The sequence below is a fragment of the Acanthaster planci genome, linkage group LG19 (assembly GCF_054643075.1).
Source record: "Acanthaster planci isolate LZ-2023a linkage group LG19, COTS_SCS, whole genome shotgun sequence".
Lineage (NCBI taxonomy): Eukaryota > Metazoa > Echinodermata > Asteroidea > Valvatida > Acanthasteridae > Acanthaster > Acanthaster planci.
This window is the reverse complement of record NC_141795.1, coordinates 3075830-3093853: the sequence shown is the minus strand read 5'-3', so window position 1 is coordinate 3093853 and position 18024 is coordinate 3075830. Positions and strand designations below refer to the sequence as shown.

The window sequence follows — 18024 nt, the reverse complement described above, 5'->3', positions numbered from 1 at the left end:
ATGGCGCTCAGATTTCATGGATCTTCTTACAGTTATTGTTCAATAATAGCATGTCGTATTGACTGACTAGAACACTTTCTTGAAGACGCTGCCATGCATGTATGGACATGCACATGCTATTGTGTGATCATAACTCTGGAAGGTGCATTTGAAATGTCTGGTACGTGTTTCTTGGCAGTTGAGACTCCAAAGGATACATGTAGTTTAATCTTTTTTGCCTTCACTGTACGTGTGACTGTAATGTTGTCTCTCATAAACTCACGGGATCTGTTTGCTCATATTTGCAGAGAAGAAAAAATAAGCGTCAGCCAAGCAAAGAAACGGTACATACGCTAACTTGTCTTTTCATGCCCCTCCCCCCCTCCCTACCATCGCCCCCGGCCTTGTCTTGCCTGCATGTTTTGACTCTCACCGGTTCTCCTGTGGTCATGCTAAATGCCTGCATGTTTCAACTCACATTCACCGGTTCCCCTGTAGTCATGCTACATGCTGTTTTGTCGTCTTGGTTCCTCCTCTTTCACTGCCAGGTTTTGGGGTGTTTAATTGCACCATGTTTACTTGATGGCTGGGGGGGGATCTCCAAATATAGAGAAACTCCAAAAGCATCACCGTACACTGCAGGATGTTTTGTTTGGTCTGGAATCAGTTCAGCAAGAGCCTTTGGAAAAATACACGGACAAATGGTAACGGAAAGTGTTTACCGAAGGCAATACCGGTACATGTGCTGTGCAGTATTTTACATTTGTTGCACAAGACCGAATGGCAATTACAGACTCACAGCAATACTGCCTTGCTGGAATAATCGAAAGTCCATTATGTCATACCTAACAAGACTGCCGATTGGCCAGAGCACTCTGTCCCCGAGCTGTTTCTTGAAGAAAAAAAAACAAAATGCCCATGTTTTATGCAGCAGTTCACCGCCCTACTATGCATTTTTTTTTCCACCCCACTGTCGGGTGAAAACAGCAGGTACCGGTAGCCATATTGTGCGATATTTTTAATGTGTGTACATGTACTTCCGTTACAGCTTGTCAGTGTACTGGTACATGTTACCCATGGACCCTAATATTACATTAGCGTTCACATTTACTGTGTGCCCGGGTAACCTAACCACTCAGCGGTAGCAGATCTGTCCCCTTTGTGATTTCACTTTTCACTCTGGTTCTGCATTTCATTTCTTTGGTCCATCTAATTTGATAAGAAAATTTTTCAGATGCAAGCATTGGCATTGCTAGGTGCCATTATTTACACACATGTACATGCCCCTATACATACATTGTATGTATATTATGCATGGTACGTGTACATGTATGATGCACCTGTACATGTACATTGTGTTAGAAAAAGCACAAATGACCTGTTTCCATCTCTCCAGGTCATCAGGTCAGTGAATGTCCAGCTTAGGCATGCTCTCCTCACGACAGTTTGATAAATTTTGATGCAGCAATATTTGTTATCTGCCTGTACCGGTACATGTAGATGTAGGTCGCATCGCATGTCAGGTAAAACACCAAAAGGGGTTTAGTAGAAGTCGATATGGAAACGTTGGGACAAAATTACGACTGCTGTGGTGCAATGCAGTGGCCCTTCACGTATTTTCCCTCGGGCCATGTGCCGTGCACTCATCACACATGTAAACCACTCAAAAATCTCACTCGTTTAAACCATTGAGCAATCAAACCGTGTGGGAAAATTAAGGGGCAGATCATTAACTTTGCTTTTTTTTTCTCTCGTATGTGCAAGTGACTCCTTGTGCTGAATAAATTACCCTTTTCTGAGTAGGAGTGCATGTCACGCACATGTACATGTACGTAGCACAGTATGCATGTGATGTTCAATGTACATGTACTGTACGTGTGCGTTTGCTTTGAAAACCATGAGGCATACATGTACATGTATGTACTCATGTGTAGCCCTCCAGTTTCAATTTCAAATGATGATTGTCATTGGTAATGCTCTATCGATAGTGAAAATGAGAAGTGGTGACATTGAAATCTGGGAATTTATGTGCACGTGTACATGTATCTGTCATTGTGTCTATGATGTTACTTCTTTCTGTTTCTTTAAGAGCTTTCCTCACAAGCCTTGGAAGTTGTACTTTTGCCAACATTCTTGAACAGGAGATAAGATTGTCTTGCTCACAATAGAAGAAAACTTAAGAAATTTTTTGGGGGGGTGTTTTTGGTGGTTTTCTTTTTTTTGACACAAGTGTGTCCACAGAATTGGTGTTTACAGTTTCTACAAAGTGTGTATTTTATTTTACAAGTGGAATAGCCACATTGTCCCTTTTGAAATGTGCCAGCCGTGGTCTGGGGTGTACCGGTATGTATGGGAATACTGTACAAGACATTTATCAGCGTGCATGTGATTTTTCATATTTTTTGTCATTATCAGTTTTCCATTCATTATCAGCACATCTTTCACACTTTCCTGTATCCGCACGGTACACAGTCCATGCCATATTCCTGCTTTTGACAGATGTATTATGCATCATAGTTGTTCCCTTTCTCATTGGTTACCTTGGTTGAAGGCCAGTTCATCATGCTTTCACCGGTACCTGTTTTGTTCCTTTTTTTTTGAATCAGCCGTTTGTAGCCGATACATTATTTGTGCAGTGTCGGTTTTTTCATATTTCAGAATACGTGCAAGTGTGCCAATTGTTTTAGACAATATGTTCTAGAATCCATCGATTTGTGGGTTAATTTTTATCTGCCACATGTACATGTACATACAGTAAACATGTAATGCAGTGTGTGATAATAATGTACATGTACATAAGAGTGACTGATTACATGTACATACAGGTACACCCTGTGATGAATCTTCTTTAAAGTTTAGGTTTAGTTTGTGTGTGGCAGTTTAGTTTATAAATGTGTTTCATTTGTAGTGTGCATGAGCAAAAATATTGTGATTGTTGTCTTCATTATAAATACATCATGGCTGATTTTTAGTTTTATTAAAAAACAATTCAAACAATCACGATTGGCCTGTAAACATTATAGGTATAGTACATGGAGTGAATATTCAACACAAGTGCGAGACTTGTTCAACAGATGATGCCAGCCGTTGCTGCATACCCGTTGTTAAATTAGCAATGTTTATTTCATGCAATGTACAGAGCATCTTTTCGCAAGTGTTTGAGATGGGCGTGGATGATCTGGAGAACAAAGGCCCCAACAACGGAGGAAGGTTGGTCAAAGAGCAGTTTACAGCAGACTGTAAACTGATAGCATGAAAAAGTTTTTCTTGAGATGTTGAGACCGTGCCACTCGATAAATCAGTGTCACTTTTGCCAGGTTGGTGTCAGGTTCATTGGGAGAAGTGTTGTATTTTCCGTGTTTGAAATTGATTTCATTAAACTATGATAGATTCTTCTTATTCAAGGTGCTCTCGTGGCATTTAGAAATTTTAGAATTTTTCACCAATAAAAAGATGCTCCCCTTTGGCTAGAATGCATTACATTCCTTTGCAGTATGCATGTACGATATTTTTGACCTTTCGAAGATGTTCAACGATGGAGGGCAATTGTGTCAAATTTGGCTCATGTGTAACTGAAAACATACTAAACCGCAAGAAACATGATTCTTGCCGTCCGACCAATGTTAAAAATGCCTTTTAGAACCTTAGTTTATTTCCTGAACTGAATTATTAAAAAAGTCATTATCTGTCTAGAAATAGTTGTTGACGGCAGCATGTGATCAGCCAAAATTATGACATGATACGTGTGAGTAGTTCCGGTGAGGTATTTTAAATCACTCCATGCAGCGCGGTCTATGCAGTAACCATGCACAATATGAAGGCATCTGTCACACGATAAAACACACTGTCGGTATTCTGCCGCCTTGTCATGTCCTTCCCGGTCGATGCCAGCAGTGCTTGAAACTGCATGCTTGTAGTTAATGGCATCTGCTTGCCAAGTTTTTGGTTTGGCAAAACCGCCTCGGTGCTGCCGATGTGGTTGACAAGATTATTCTCATCATACAAGTGATAAAAAAAATTGACTTTTCATCCATATCCCTGTCAAAAACACACGGGCGCTGAGACAGGTAGGCTCGGAGCCCTTCATTGTGTACAGACTATGCATGTTTAGGAGCAAAGAAGTCGTACATGTAAATGTACATGTAGGTGTTGCGACTCCCATTGCAAAATGAAACCGAGGACTGTTGTTTCTCTTTTCAAGTCCACTGGACCTCCAAACTGCAAACTTGTTTCTCATATTGAGTTTGAAATACACAGTTTAAAAAATTGAGACCTTGTCTCTGTGATACATGTACATATACGTACCGGTAATTCCAGAAATAAGGGTCCAAAAGTGGGACACCTGACCTGTTACATCTGACCTTTCTTATTTGACTGGAAATATCACTGGAAGTGATTTCAAACTACTACTATTTGTTTGGCAGGTAATTTGCATTAATTCATCACTCTTGGAAATTAGAAAATGTGTTCTGAACTGAACTTATCATATGTCAGATGTGACGGGCACACAAAAAAAAGGGACCCCTAATTTCTGGAATTACCCTTATATGGATACAATGGATACACTCTACATTGTAAGACACACTGCAGAAAATGTCCTCCATTGTTGAACTTCATCTTTAAAGTTCGGAATTAATAATTGTAACCCTCGGCATACTTTCCCTCTAACTCGACTAACAAGCCAAACGACATGCCCACAAACATGTAGACAATATATACATGTGCATGTAGGTGAAAATAACAGTTCACAAAATATGACTTTGTTTTAATGACAGGATAAAGTCCGGACAAAATGTAACAATGGTAGAAACTGTTGGTATCTGTTGGTACTGTACATGTACGTTTATATACCACAGGGAGTTTTGTGCATGTGTAATGAAGACAGAAAGATTTTTTTGAATGACTCATCATTCTTACTTTCCAGCACCGAGTGTCGTTTTCCAATCCACATTGGAATCACAGGGTATACAGCAACTACTGGTGAGGTAAGACTAGCAATGTCAGGAATGCCCTCCTCTTCTATTTTAACACGACGAGCGTAGCAAGGATGCATGTGTGTGCATTTGAGGAAGCTGTCTGCATAATGGGAACCCAAAGTATGTCCATGAATACATGTACGTGTGTAATGTTCCACCCCATGCATATGTACGGTGTTACCATGGGGATAGAAACCTCCGGGTTATCCGCTCCGAGCGGAACAAAAGAGGGCGTTTTTTGGGTACTCACCGCATAGGCGCACCATGAGGCCCGCAAGTGTGTGCACATTTGACGCGGAGCACGCTGAGTTCGCGTAACTAATTTAGTCCGGCTTGTATGGTCGTTGCGTAAACGCAGAACGCCTAAAAGAACCCGCTTGTAGACACCTGTCTTTCTTACGCTGATTGGGGGCGCACTTCAGCTCGGGGCGGATTCAAAAGACAACATGGTTGCAAGCTCTGTGAAGTGCTGTGAACACGCTAGTCAAGACATTTATAAAACAGATTTTAATTGCAAAGCATTTGAATGCATACATGTGCCATACACCCGTAAGTTCAGGTCTCGTTGGCCTGTAAGTACAGTCCACAGTGCTGACCACATACACATGTCATATACGTGTACATGTACAGTAAAAGGACAGCTTACACCGTCTAAGAAACTGAAATGTCATTGGTTGCTATGTACATTGCCGAGCGCTGATTGTGCATACACAGTATGGTACATAGTTTCCCATAGTCAGAGTGGCCTTGCAAACAAGCAGTAACTGTACTTTTACAAAGTGTAACATGCATGACTGTTTTCACCAGCCCGGATTAAAAGGGGGGGGGGGAAAACTTGACCTTGGTCACCGTCCAAAATGGGATATTCTGATCATCATCCTGGAGTAAACACATGTACATGCAAAAGCACCCATGCAGAATACAAGTAGTTAGGGCTGGCGTCGGAGATAGATTACAACCTTTAAGCCTGGAACATTATTAGCGAACTCAAATTGCCCTAGGCCAACCCAAATATTTTCCTTCGTGGCTTGTATGCAGCTGTATTTGTTATGGGACTGCTTTCTGCTGCTTACCTCATTTCCGTCGACCCAACCTTGTTATTGGTCTACTGCCGCACTGTTTACTTTTTTCTGCTTTTTTACACAGACTTTGAACATCGCCGATGTGTACAAGGATTCTAAGTTTGATCCAAAGGTGGGTTCTTGTTCATTGAACTCGGGGATGGGTGGTGAATTTGTGTAGTGCTGATTGGCTTGAACAGTCAATTATGGGCTCATGGTTATGTTGGACCACAATGAATATGTGCTCTGTAAATCTTGCGTTGTGTAAATCTTGGGTGTTGGTAATGTACTTTACACAGAACTTCACTGTGCAGACAGAAACCACGCACAGCATTGTTAAGTTGGAGCACACAAGCAGATTTTCAGTTGAAAAATGATTCCAGATTGTCTGGATGTGCGACATGATTTTTGATTGGTCAATCAAGTTTTGATTGTAGACAAGTGCTGTAGAATTTTAGTCACAGTTCAAGACGCTGCCGTTGCCTATTGATGGAACTTCCTAATATTTCAGCATGTCAAAATGAGCTGTCTCTTACATGGATGTACACGCCAAGCTACATGTATTTGTCTCATAGCTTGGTTGGACTGACCTCCCACTCTGACCTCAAACAGTAATGCAGTTACTTGATCGCAATATCCACACCTGAAGACGACCAGAGCACACTGGTGGAAATGTCGATTTCACACTCAACAGTTCTTATCTGAACCATACATACATGTACCTCTCCCAAAAGAGATCTATCCACATAGTGTTACTGCACTGCAAGCCCTCTCTTTAATCTACGGTATCTCCACCATGCAAAGCTTTAAGTCTTATCTACCGGTATTGTTCATACATGTAATATGTTGCACGTATTCATTAGGCCATGAATTAAGTGCAGGCTTGCGTTTGTGACGACACAGGAACATGTCGTTCTTACACATGTACATTTAATACGGTATTTGGCAAGATTGCTCCCAAGTACTAGTACGTAGTACCAAGTACAGTATTTTGATGTACTAGGTACATGTACTCACACCTCAGGTGATCTGCATCATCTTACTGAGCGTCGGAAAGGCCATGCCTGGCCGGTTTGCATAGGAGAGCTCTTCCCCGTGGCATTGTTTTGTTTATCAATACAGCGGTGCCTTGAATGAAGACTAAACCTCAACATTATTACATGTGCAGTGTATGCGTTTGTGTCTGGCAGACCCACAGGCTGTGTCTTGGGTAATCATCTCCAGTGATCCTGCATTTGATGCCCATCAGAAGTCCCCCCCCCCCCCGGAGCATTGAATCCTATGAAAGAGTCACTGTAGTATGACACTGGCTCAGGGGATCTTTCTCCTGGGTCGTGTCACACCCTTCCCTATTAATTCAGGATTGACGGAGCATAATCATGTTGTTACAGCTTTCCAGCCTGGGCCAAATTTTGTTATTGAGCTATCCTATGTACACGTACATGCAGAAAGAAAAATAGCTCACTATAAGTTTCCATACTAAGCCAAAATCAGCCCAGTTACCGCTCAGGCATAATGTAGATGGCATGAAGTATTGATCAGTAACTTGAATTTACAAAGCAAAATAATATATCTTGTGGTTAGGGAATTCCTAGTCCCATTGTAATGAAGCTGGCTAGTTGGGTCATTCCATGAGGTTGGGGCACAACTTGTGATGGTGTCCTTGTTTACATTGGTAACTTTTACCACCTGTAGAGTAGGTCATTTACATGTACTCTAAAAATAACACCCTCTGTATTCAGCCTTGCAAGATGTATAACAATGTCAATTTAGAATCCAGATGCAGGGAAATAGCTGTCCATTTTTATGGAACCTGTGTAACAATTGACACCATCACAAATTGTGCCCCATCCTCATGGAATGACCCAGTTGGAAAAACTAAGATTAGATTTATGCGCTATATGAAAATCAGCAGGGGACCGGTGAAAAGTATATAGAATGCTTGCCATTGTGGCTAGTAACCTGCTTTTGCTGAGCAGATTGTGTCTTTAGCCCGATTTTGCAGTCATATGTCCAAGTAGTAACATCATGGAATCAAGTCAGAGGTGCATAGATAACCGCTTGCATGACTGTTCCAGTCACAGCCCCTGTATGGTGTGAAATACACGTGCGTATTGTACCGCTCAAATATCCTGATTGCCGTCGACAGGTTGATGAAGAAACAGGGTATAAGACGCGGCAGATGCTGTGCATGCCCATCAAGAATGCCTACGGGTCCATCCTAGGTGTCATCCTATTGGTCAATAAACAGGACGGGACGCCGTTCAATAGGAATGATGAGGACATGTTCGAGGTATGCAGAATCAGTCTGGGGTTATCCTATTCCGGTCGTGAGAGATGTTGGTTAAGTTCACATGTTCCGTGTATTGATTGGGTCTGTCCTACCAACTGCATAGAATAGACCATTTCCAAGTATCGTATTCGTACAGCCTAGAAGTCGAATCCAAATAATATCTGGTTCAAGAACCCGATGCGTTTCATTTCATAAATGTGTCATCTTCACTTCAGTGGAGTTGTGTCTTAAGGTGACATTTGCCATCTGCTTTGAAGCAGAAATAAAGTGGACATTGAAATGATCTGGAAATCAGCAAGTGGTTTGTGTGAGTAGATTTTACCATGTCTACATGCACTTGCTGTCTTGCCGACTTACTCTAAAAGGCAAGATAAAATATGTGAGAATTAATCATAAGTCTACAAGTACACTTGGCTGCTGTCCCATGCTCTGCCCTGCAGCTGTTTCTGCCCTAGAAAATCGGTCTCACTCAAAGGTCAAAGCAAATGCATTATGAGCAGAACTGAAGAGGATTCTCTTTTCTTTCTTTTTTTCCGCTTCATTTGATTGCAACCTTTCAGTGCTGCGCGGTACCACAAAATATTCTTGAGCAATCAGACATGGGAGAGTTTTGTAGAAGGCACCAATTTGATGATTGCTTTTTTTTTTCCTTTTTATCCTCCGCTCTGTCAAACACGAACAGGCTTTCTCCATCTTCTGCGGAATGGGTATCAACAACACCCACATGTACGAGAATGTGTGCCGAGCTGTTGCTAAGCAACGGGTAGCCTTAGAGGTAAGGCAGTCACCACTGTCTGTGCTGTTTAACGAACACATCTGTCTTTAATGGGGTCTTTACTTGAATCGCAATAAAGCCGCAGGTAATGGCGTAGTGTAAAATGCATGCCTTAAATGTCAAATATAAAGTGACGTGATGATGATGATGATGATGAAATCTTGGGTGTAAACTATCCTTTACAGGTCTCCGTTTCATTAATTCTCCGCATCAGTGAACAGAAAAGGCTTGCTTTGTCCATGAAGAGATGAGGCTCGATAGTAATACTGTATTTTCTCCTCCCCTTCTGTGTGCATTCCAAAAAATTTTATTTATGACCACAGTCATTGCTATCATCAGTAACAGTTTCACTGCATAATCTGTGGAGGCCAAGATTTACCCACATTTACTCTCGTATGTTTACACTTTTTCCCCCAAATCACGTGCAAAAATTACATAGAAAGGTTTCCTTTTTCATGTGTGTGAAGGGTGAACATGGTATACACTATGGTGCTGGTGATGTGCACGTAGCTATAACATCACGTAAATCATGGTGTTTCCATTGGAATGAATTGCATGTATAACGCAGGTGGAGAAGCAAGTGGCGGTAAATGATTAATACATGCGTTAATGCCACACAGAATTCCCATGTTGGCCTGCATGCATATCGCAAACTCCTGGTTCTTCTCACAGCAGCCTCCTAAATAAGGATGTATTTGATGTGCATCCGGTCTCTTTTTTAATGCACATCACAGATCCACCACCCAAACAAAATTGGATTAAAAGACAAACAATGAAGAAAATAGCTTCCTCTAATTGACAGTTTGATGAGGTCGATGAAAAATTGATTGCAGCGCACGCTAACTCTAGAATTTGCCTTCCAGAGGAGCTTCATTCAGGCATGATAAAATTTCCCCCGGTTCAGTGCCTTTGACCTCCAGTCACCCATCGTCAGTGGCACAGGGATCTTGCTTGGTACATGTAGTTCAGCTAAAACAATGTATACCTGCTCACTTGAGAGCGGTAGTGCCATGTTTATGAATGCAGTCCAGATCGGAGACCTTGAGGTGGAATTTTCAACCCCCCTATATCACAAATTAATAATCACTGTCTCCACATCATGAAAAATTGAGAAGGCTGAGTCAATCAGGAGGGGAAAAAAATGCCTTTTAGATTAATGTGGATCGTGCCACAGAGCGACGTGTAAAGTGATTTTAAAATGTCCCGTTACGATTGCCTCAGGTTTTTCCCAAATTTGAGGCTGAGCAGACAAAATTGGATTGATCGGAATTCTGAAACCTTGGTCGGCAGCGAGGTTGAAAGTCATCAAGTCATCACTTTATAGTCCACTGCCTCCTGTAAGTAAGGTTCAAGAATCATGCTACCCAAGACACCCTTCTGTCCCTCTGTCTTGGATGGATGGCGTGTTTTGATATGCATGATAGGGTTCCCTAATCAGTTTACGGCTGGGCCTCGCCTCGTCGTATAAACACTGCCCACGTTTTCCCGCAATATATCGTGTATTCTTCGTCTTTGATTGCAGACGCTGTCATATCATGCAACAGCTCCGCGTGAAGAGGCCATCAGATTAAAGGTAGAATCTTGCCTTGCTTCGTAGGTCAAGTTTACCCCCATTAACTTGAGTCCGTGGGTATAAAAAAAAAATCAGACATGAAGGATTTCTTTGGGCCAAGTTACAGTATGCACCATTCCAACCTTTAAGATTTTGGGCAGGAGATGCGATTCCTCTGGAAATTTCCAGAATATTTCAGAAGTGTCGGATGTTTGAGAGGTTTATTCTTCAGGTTTTGATAACATTGTTCAGAATGTGCACAATGCACACACATGTAAGTGTAGCCATTTGTGGGAATACTCGAATATTTTTAGTCATTTTGTTGTGATTTTTTAAAAAATAAAAAGCTTTTGCTGAGGGTTTCGTGGATTTCTCTTCTCCGCCAAATCTCACCCCTATATCGGTGATGTATGGGTGATGTAACAGTCAAACACAAGGGCAAGGTTGTTCAATCAAATCTGTCTTCTTGTTCTACAAGTATCCCTGTTGTAACAAAGGTTTCATGATTGTAGTTTCGAAAGGCAAGGTTTTACCCTGGAATTAAAAGTGTGTTAACTTCTCAATGCTGTGTTACACATTCTTGTTCCGTTCAGCCAAACATGTAGCGAAAATTTCCATATCTGTCTCCAAACCCCAAATGATTTTATGATTTGTTTGTGACCAGGAGTAATATGTATCAGTCTGTCTCGTGAGCGGTTCTTTTCATGAAGTGACCAAGTAGCCTAAAAATTTTCAGAACTCCCGGTGAAATTGAACTAGTTGATCAGAAACCTGAAAACTTCAGATCAAACCATTTTGGAGCACCTTTGCAAGTGGCATTCTCAAAAACCTGGGTTTTTTTTCTACAGTTTTGTATATTATTGAAACAGTATACACGTAATATACAAAAATAGAGCTGCCATCCGCATAATGACCTTTAATTTAGCACTGGGATGAGATTGCAACATGTACCCAGTGGAATGGTCATCACACACCCACCGGACGTCTGCGGCTGCACCAGACGACTGTCTCATTTGAGGCGCAGGGTTCCAAGAAAAGCTACATGCATGTGTGATTTGATGGTTTACAAGAGGAAGTCAAGCTAACTTGCCACTTTCAGCCTCCAAAATCATAAGGGTTCATGTTTCTTAAAACTTCCTGTGAATGTTTTTTTGTTGGTACGCATACGTGTCCATGTATACATATCCCATGCATAAACCACACCATGTTACTCATACACTTATTTGGAATTGATGGCTTTCATGACAGTGATTAACGAGAATTCAAGCGGATTGATTGTCAGGAAAAGCGCTAAGTTTTGGGAAGGGGCTGTCTTACTCATTCAGATGTCAGAAGTGGTCAATTTACTGCAGTGCTAGAGTAAATTCCAGAACAATTAGATTCAATGAGGGATGTCAGAATACAAATGCATTATTCATAAAAGTACTTGTGTGGCTGAAACAAATCTATGACCCAGGCTCACAAAATGAGTCACACGTTGCTAGAGCCAGTTTTGATTTTTGAAAGGATCTTCAGTGTGAATAAATAGAGAACCATGAACCTTTTTTCACCCACATTGTGTCCATTTGTATTGGGATGCCTAGAAACTGAATGTTCCTTCAAAACCATCAGCTTGCTCGTCTAATTAAAAGAAATTAAAGCAAAATTATCAGTAAAAAAAATCTTTAAGACCCATGCTGTGAGATTTGGTCATAAACTGTTGTACACTATTAACCTTACCCTCCAGCCTTTGAACTAGAAACATTACTGAATCTAACATTTCATCAGATTGAAGCAGGTCAATGTAATTAATGGCACATGACTGGGCAGAACCTGTTGAACTCCAGCAAGTCAACACACCGAAGTTTGAGTCATGTGGTATGGATTGATCTTTGTAGCATACAGAGTAGAGATACCAAACCTGACAAAATCAAGCCAAGTCCAGCACACTGTACCAGCCAGCCACTTCACCGGACAGCCCGTATATGTTCATACTTGGTTTAAAACCATCACCCTACGCCTTTGTTCATCAATCCAACAAAGTAGAATAAGTTTATAATGTGTGGCACAGAATCAGCCCAAACTTCACACAACCTACCGTTGGAGTTTGAGGGGCCTGAGGCAGCCAGGGTTAGGGTTAGGAGAACATTCTTACCTGCGGACACATACAGTACATGTAACCCTGTTCTTTTCACTTTGCAGAAACTGGCTGTTCCTACAATCAGAGAGGTTGGGCTTGACGACTACTTCTTCAGCGACATGAAACTAACGGAGGATGAGACACTCACTGCATCACTCAGGATGTTCTTAGATTTGGATCTCGTCAACCGCTTTCGGATCAATTATGAGGTAAACGAGTCTCTGAAAAGTCTGGAAAAAAGTTCCCTGACCAGTTCGTGCTGGTGTGGCAGTCCATACTTTCTGGGACACGTGACAGGTCGTACTCGACCATTGAAATAAACCTGATCAGTAAATATTGTCTGGAACCTGCGAGTAACCTTCCCAATCAGAATCGTCTGATGCTTTCCTCTGATCCATAGTGTTGGCGTTTTATTTTTTTCACAGACTCTGTGTAGATGGCTACTGAGCGTCAGGAAGAACTATCGCAGCGTGAGATACCACAACTGGCGCCACGCCTTCACAGTAACGCAAACCATGTTTGCGCTGATCAAGGTCAGACACCGTCCGCCCCCCCCCCCAAAAGCGTTGAATGTATTAGTAAAGTAACTGGAAAAATCAAACACTAGTACTGTGTGGTTGGGGTATCACACAAAATCCTGTCAGATTGCCCACTCTGCGACCAACTATGCGATGGTGATGTTTCATTGAAGTAAAGGTTGTCGTTTTCCACAACTGAGTTGTTTTTTTTGTTTAGTATTGACAAAATGCGCTCCCAGTATCATGCAAATATCATGTCGTAAAAACTTCAAACTGTGAACTGTTCAGATCATTGAGAGTACGTTTGACATGCCTGTCAGTTCATGAATATTTGAGCAAGCGGTTTCCATGCCAATATCTTTTGATGGCTGTTCTTAAAAATGATTAAGAAGGTAAAATTAGGCCCCTTATGCTGTGAATAATTCATCAGTTATGTTTGGCTGCATCATCCGTCCACTCACACGTCATATTCCTTCCTGAGGCTAGGCAATACCACACAATACCCTAAAAGGTATTTAAATGAGCCCTCAGTTCATTTAAAATTCTAATCTATTATGTGGTGATGCCTGACCTCAGGAAGGAGTACGACAGGTTGGCAGGTCTGATAATGCAGTGGTCTCCACCAGTTGACAAACAAAGCTATCAGTCCGTGTGTTATTGAGAAGGAAGTTACACCTGAGCAAACGGTAGACTTCTCGAATTGCACGTACCTTGAAATTGGCAGGAAGTGTTTTTCTGTTGGCAAATTGACTGACTCCAAGGTAACATGTCAGTGCTGATGCACTCCGAATTAACGGTAGATCTCGAGCACTTTCCACTTTTTTTTCAATCAACCCTGATGTAATTTTTCATTAGTCAATGGAACTTGAAACTTTTTTGTGACCGGCTCTAGAGAAATGGGTAATAAGTTGCCAGATTCAGGTTATCAGTTTTTGAGAATGTGTTAAAATACCGTATTAGCTGAAAAATATACCTGTTAAAGCATCAAGAGACAAGGAGAAGTAAGTTTGTCCTTGCCAACCATTCAGTGTCAGCAATTCCAGTATCGGTGTGTACAGAATTTCACAAATTCTTGATCTGGTCTGAACAGAACGGAGGTATGCGAGATGTACTGACGGATCTGGAGTGTCTAGCGCTATTGGTTGGTTGCTTGTCACATGACCTAGATCATCGAGGCACCACCAACAACTACCAAATCATGTGAGTGGTTGACAAATGCAAATCTTGCTGCTGTTGGCAGTCAAGTTTGTCATAAGACTCTGCTGGTCCCTCACGAGTCATCCAGTCTCAGTCGGGTCACAAGCAATCCAAGTGAACTATAACTATGACTGCAGGATCCTCTAGTCACTTTTCACGCTGTTAACCTGTGACTGGCCTGGTGATAGGACTTGTGACTGGACTTATGACAGACTCAACCACAGCACTGAATTTCACAGACTTTTCACAGATTGTACCTTCTTGTTTATGTCCGGGTTCATCAGTGTTGGAAGCCCCCAAATATCTTCATTTCAATTATGTTCCCGTTCCTAAAATTATCAGCGTAAAAACATCTCAGCATATGTTTTGCAGAGTTACCCTCGTCAACTGGCAGAATGATGGTTTTTGAGAGACGTGTCTTTCCAAAGTGAAACAAAGCTGCCTTGAAACCAGTCCACCAATAATAATGAAACACAAGGCTGCGCAGAGTTAGAGACCGAACAGAAAGGCTGTTCCATTGAATTAGAAACCGAAAGCGTTTGACTACATAACCAGAAGAAGAAGAAAGCTGAACTTGACCTTGGTCTTTCCCTTTGTTTTTTTTCTCACAAGAAGGAACATGGGCTTTTGAACCCACGTCTTAAACACCGACGTTTGTGCAGGAAGTACTTGAACTTTTGTCCGAGCCTGTTTCATATTTACCCAGTGAGTGAACGCACAGCCCGAAAGACACGTTCATGCGGAAGCACTCGAACTTTGAGTCCCTGTACTGATACTTGTGCATTTTTCAGATTGTTTGTCCAAACACTTGTATTTCCGGTATTCATCAAGAGCACTTCATCGCATTGTCCAATCCAAGAGGCCCGGTTACATGTATACCACAATGGGTTTCAGTATTTAAATGACAGTAAATTAAACAGTGCCAAATTAGCAGAGGATACACTGTACAAGGATCTTGAGAGCAGCTTTGAACAATGATTCAACTGTCTGTGGTCTTTATGTGATCGGGTAGATTGTCCCACAGGTGGGCACTTGCAATAGGAAAAATCCAGTCCCCAGCCTTCTTTTGAGGCATAGGGATGATATGTGTAGAACCACAAGAAGAGCAGAGGGACTTTAAAGTAGCCTGGGTACTCCCAAGAGACGAAAGATAGTCTGGTGCAGAGTTTCCTGAGTGACTTGAAGGCGTGAACTGTTTGTTTGAATAATAAAAAGACTCAAAGACGTCATCGGAGTTATAGTATTCCCCTGTGTTCATCGACAGGTCTGAGTCACCACTCGCCCAGCTCTACTCTACCTCGACCATGGAGCACCACCACTTTGACCAGTGCATCATGATCCTCAGTAGCAAGGTGGGTGGTTATGTCCCTGTTTATTGTATTATTTATCTGCCTGCGGGGTCATCGGTGTTGTCAGGGCTCTGCTTAGCCCTCTGTCACCTCTTCTGGGTAGGCAGAAGCCACATTCTCACAAACAGGGCACAGTTTTTTTAGCTGAAAAGGAGCAGATGGTGCACCATCAAGCACTTTACTCCACGTTTCAAGTTTGCACTTGTACCAAGCGATTTTGGAGCAGTTTGCGAAGATTGTGAAAACTGCAGGGAGGGAGAGCCCAGCCACTGTTACCTTACCCATTGATTTTGCACACAGGGGAGGGTTTTTGAAGATTGGGAAAATTTCTCCGCAAAATGTCGCAGGGAGCCGTGATTAATCCCAACCCTGCTAAATGCAACAGAATTCAATGTTGGACAAAAGTTGTTGTACATATGTATCGTTGCATTTAGCATTCAGCGTAAGTGGTAGAGCACACTTCATGCCTTGATAGTGTCCAGGATGGTGTGTATTCAGTCCACTGCAAAGGGTCACAGAATCCATCATTGCCCTTTGTTGCATTTTGTTGCATTCAGCGTGGTTCTTACTTCAGCTGCGTTGAGTTCTGTTGCACTCAACAGGTCACGTAGCGAGGGTTCAAACTGGCATGTGCATGTATGGCCCATGATTATCTCGGCTTGTTCTCAACAGGGTAATGAGATCTTCATGAATTTGAACGCTGAAGAGTACAGCCAGGCTATGCGTCTCTTGGAGCATGCTATTCTGGCCACCGACTTGGCACTGTACTTCAAGTAAGCATTGAACCTATGACCAATGACCATGCGGTACATGTACGCTGGTGGTCAAGTCTGAAGCAATGTGAGGCTCGACATAGGGATACAAGTCACAAGTCACTAGAGCCATGTTGAGTTAAAGACGTTTTAAAAGAAATCTTGGAAAACATGAATCAGTTGGAACCCTGACCATTGTTTACCCATATGAAGCCCATTTTGGCCAGGTTGACAAATTGAGTGGCATAATCTTGGATTACTCGGTTAGCTTCTTCATTGACGACATCCTTTTATATAAGGGCCGTATAGGCATGCATGTTCTCAATTCAATGATTGGACTTGTAGGTTCCGGGGAGAGTTCTTCAGACTGGTGGAGGAGGGCAACGAAGATTGGACCGATGACGACAACAAGGAGCTGCTTCGTGGAATGCTGATGACAGCCTCCGATGTGTCAGCCATCACAAAGCCCTGGGAAGTGCAGAAAGAGGTCAGAAACCCTGCTATCACGATTGTCAGATTGTCACCTTTAAGTCAAAATTTATCATACGACACATTTGCTAAAGTTCACATATGACTTCGTATTGACTTGTACTTCACTGCTTTGGTTACTTTCAAGGTTGTGAAAAATTGTTTTTTAGGTGAATTGGGAAGACAGCTTGTCTGTGGCACTGAACAGATTTGCATGAGTTGGGTACATTTTTTGTTCATGTCACCCAGGTTGCGCAGCTGATTTTTGGGGAGTTCTTTGAGCAAGGTGATCTAGAAAGACAGCAATTCAACAAAACACCAGAGGTATGTGTTCCTAAGAATAAGTGAAAGATAGCTTCATGGTTTTTTTGCAAAACATGTTTATGTCCCAGCCTTTAATAGCTTTCTGTTAGATTTTGATGAATCTGAGGTTACGTCCACCAATTGGGAAGGCTGTGGTCCCAGTGGAGTGGCCTTCTATTCCGGAATGAATGAAAATGTCATTTGGAATGGAATGTTCCGACCATTCAGAATTATGAGACACTCCTCAAGAATGCACATGGCATTTCTGTTAGTTTAGAGCCCCCACGGAGTGCACACATGTAGAGTAATTCATTAAGTCGCCTATTACTTCAGGACAAGAAAGTGTTTCGTTTTTGGCCACCTGTTACGGGACCTTACTGGAGTAAACGGATCGAGTGATCAGTGAACTCACAGGTTTGTGATAACGTTTAATGGCAGGACATGATGAATCGAGAGAAGCTTCACCTGCTACCAAAGATGCAAGTGGGGTTTGTGGACTCAATATGCATGCCGGTGTATGAGGTACGTACTCATCACAGTTAGCAGGGGTGAGATTTGTCAGGATGTTTCGTGTTTTCAGGATTTTTTTTTCTATCAGGATTTTTCTGGTTTTCAGGATTTCTCCCACAATTGAGAAAAATGCTGATTTCAAATGCTAATAAAAGTAATTCATTCGTTAATT

The 18024-nt window shown here is 42.0% G+C and overlaps 1 protein-coding gene across 2 annotated transcripts in view; it reads left to right on the top strand.

Annotated features, from left to right (window-relative positions):
- The window catches only part of LOC110987097 (dual 3',5'-cyclic-AMP and -GMP phosphodiesterase 11-like), a 45705-nt gene that overhangs the window by 19473 nt on the left and 8208 nt on the right, over positions 1–18024 (top strand). Inside the window, exons 5-19 of one of the 2 annotated variants that reach the window (XM_022249967.2) lie at positions 288–323; positions 3119–3189; positions 4904–4964; positions 6102–6149; positions 8166–8309; positions 8992–9084; positions 10607–10657; positions 12818–12964; positions 13181–13288; positions 14364–14473; positions 15735–15822; positions 16492–16592; positions 16917–17058; positions 17289–17363; positions 17781–17864. In XM_022249967.2, the coding sequence (XP_022105659.1) occupies positions 288–323; positions 3119–3189; positions 4904–4964; positions 6102–6149; positions 8166–8309; positions 8992–9084; positions 10607–10657; positions 12818–12964; positions 13181–13288; positions 14364–14473; positions 15735–15822; positions 16492–16592; positions 16917–17058; positions 17289–17363; positions 17781–17864 (1359 nt within the window). The remainder of the gene's footprint in view (positions 1–287; positions 324–3118; positions 3190–4903; positions 4965–6101; positions 6150–8165; positions 8310–8991; positions 9085–10606; positions 10658–12817; positions 12965–13180; positions 13289–14363; positions 14474–15734; positions 15823–16491; positions 16593–16916; positions 17059–17288; positions 17364–17780; positions 17865–18024) is intronic. The other variant, XM_022250810.2, reaches the window with a different exon arrangement.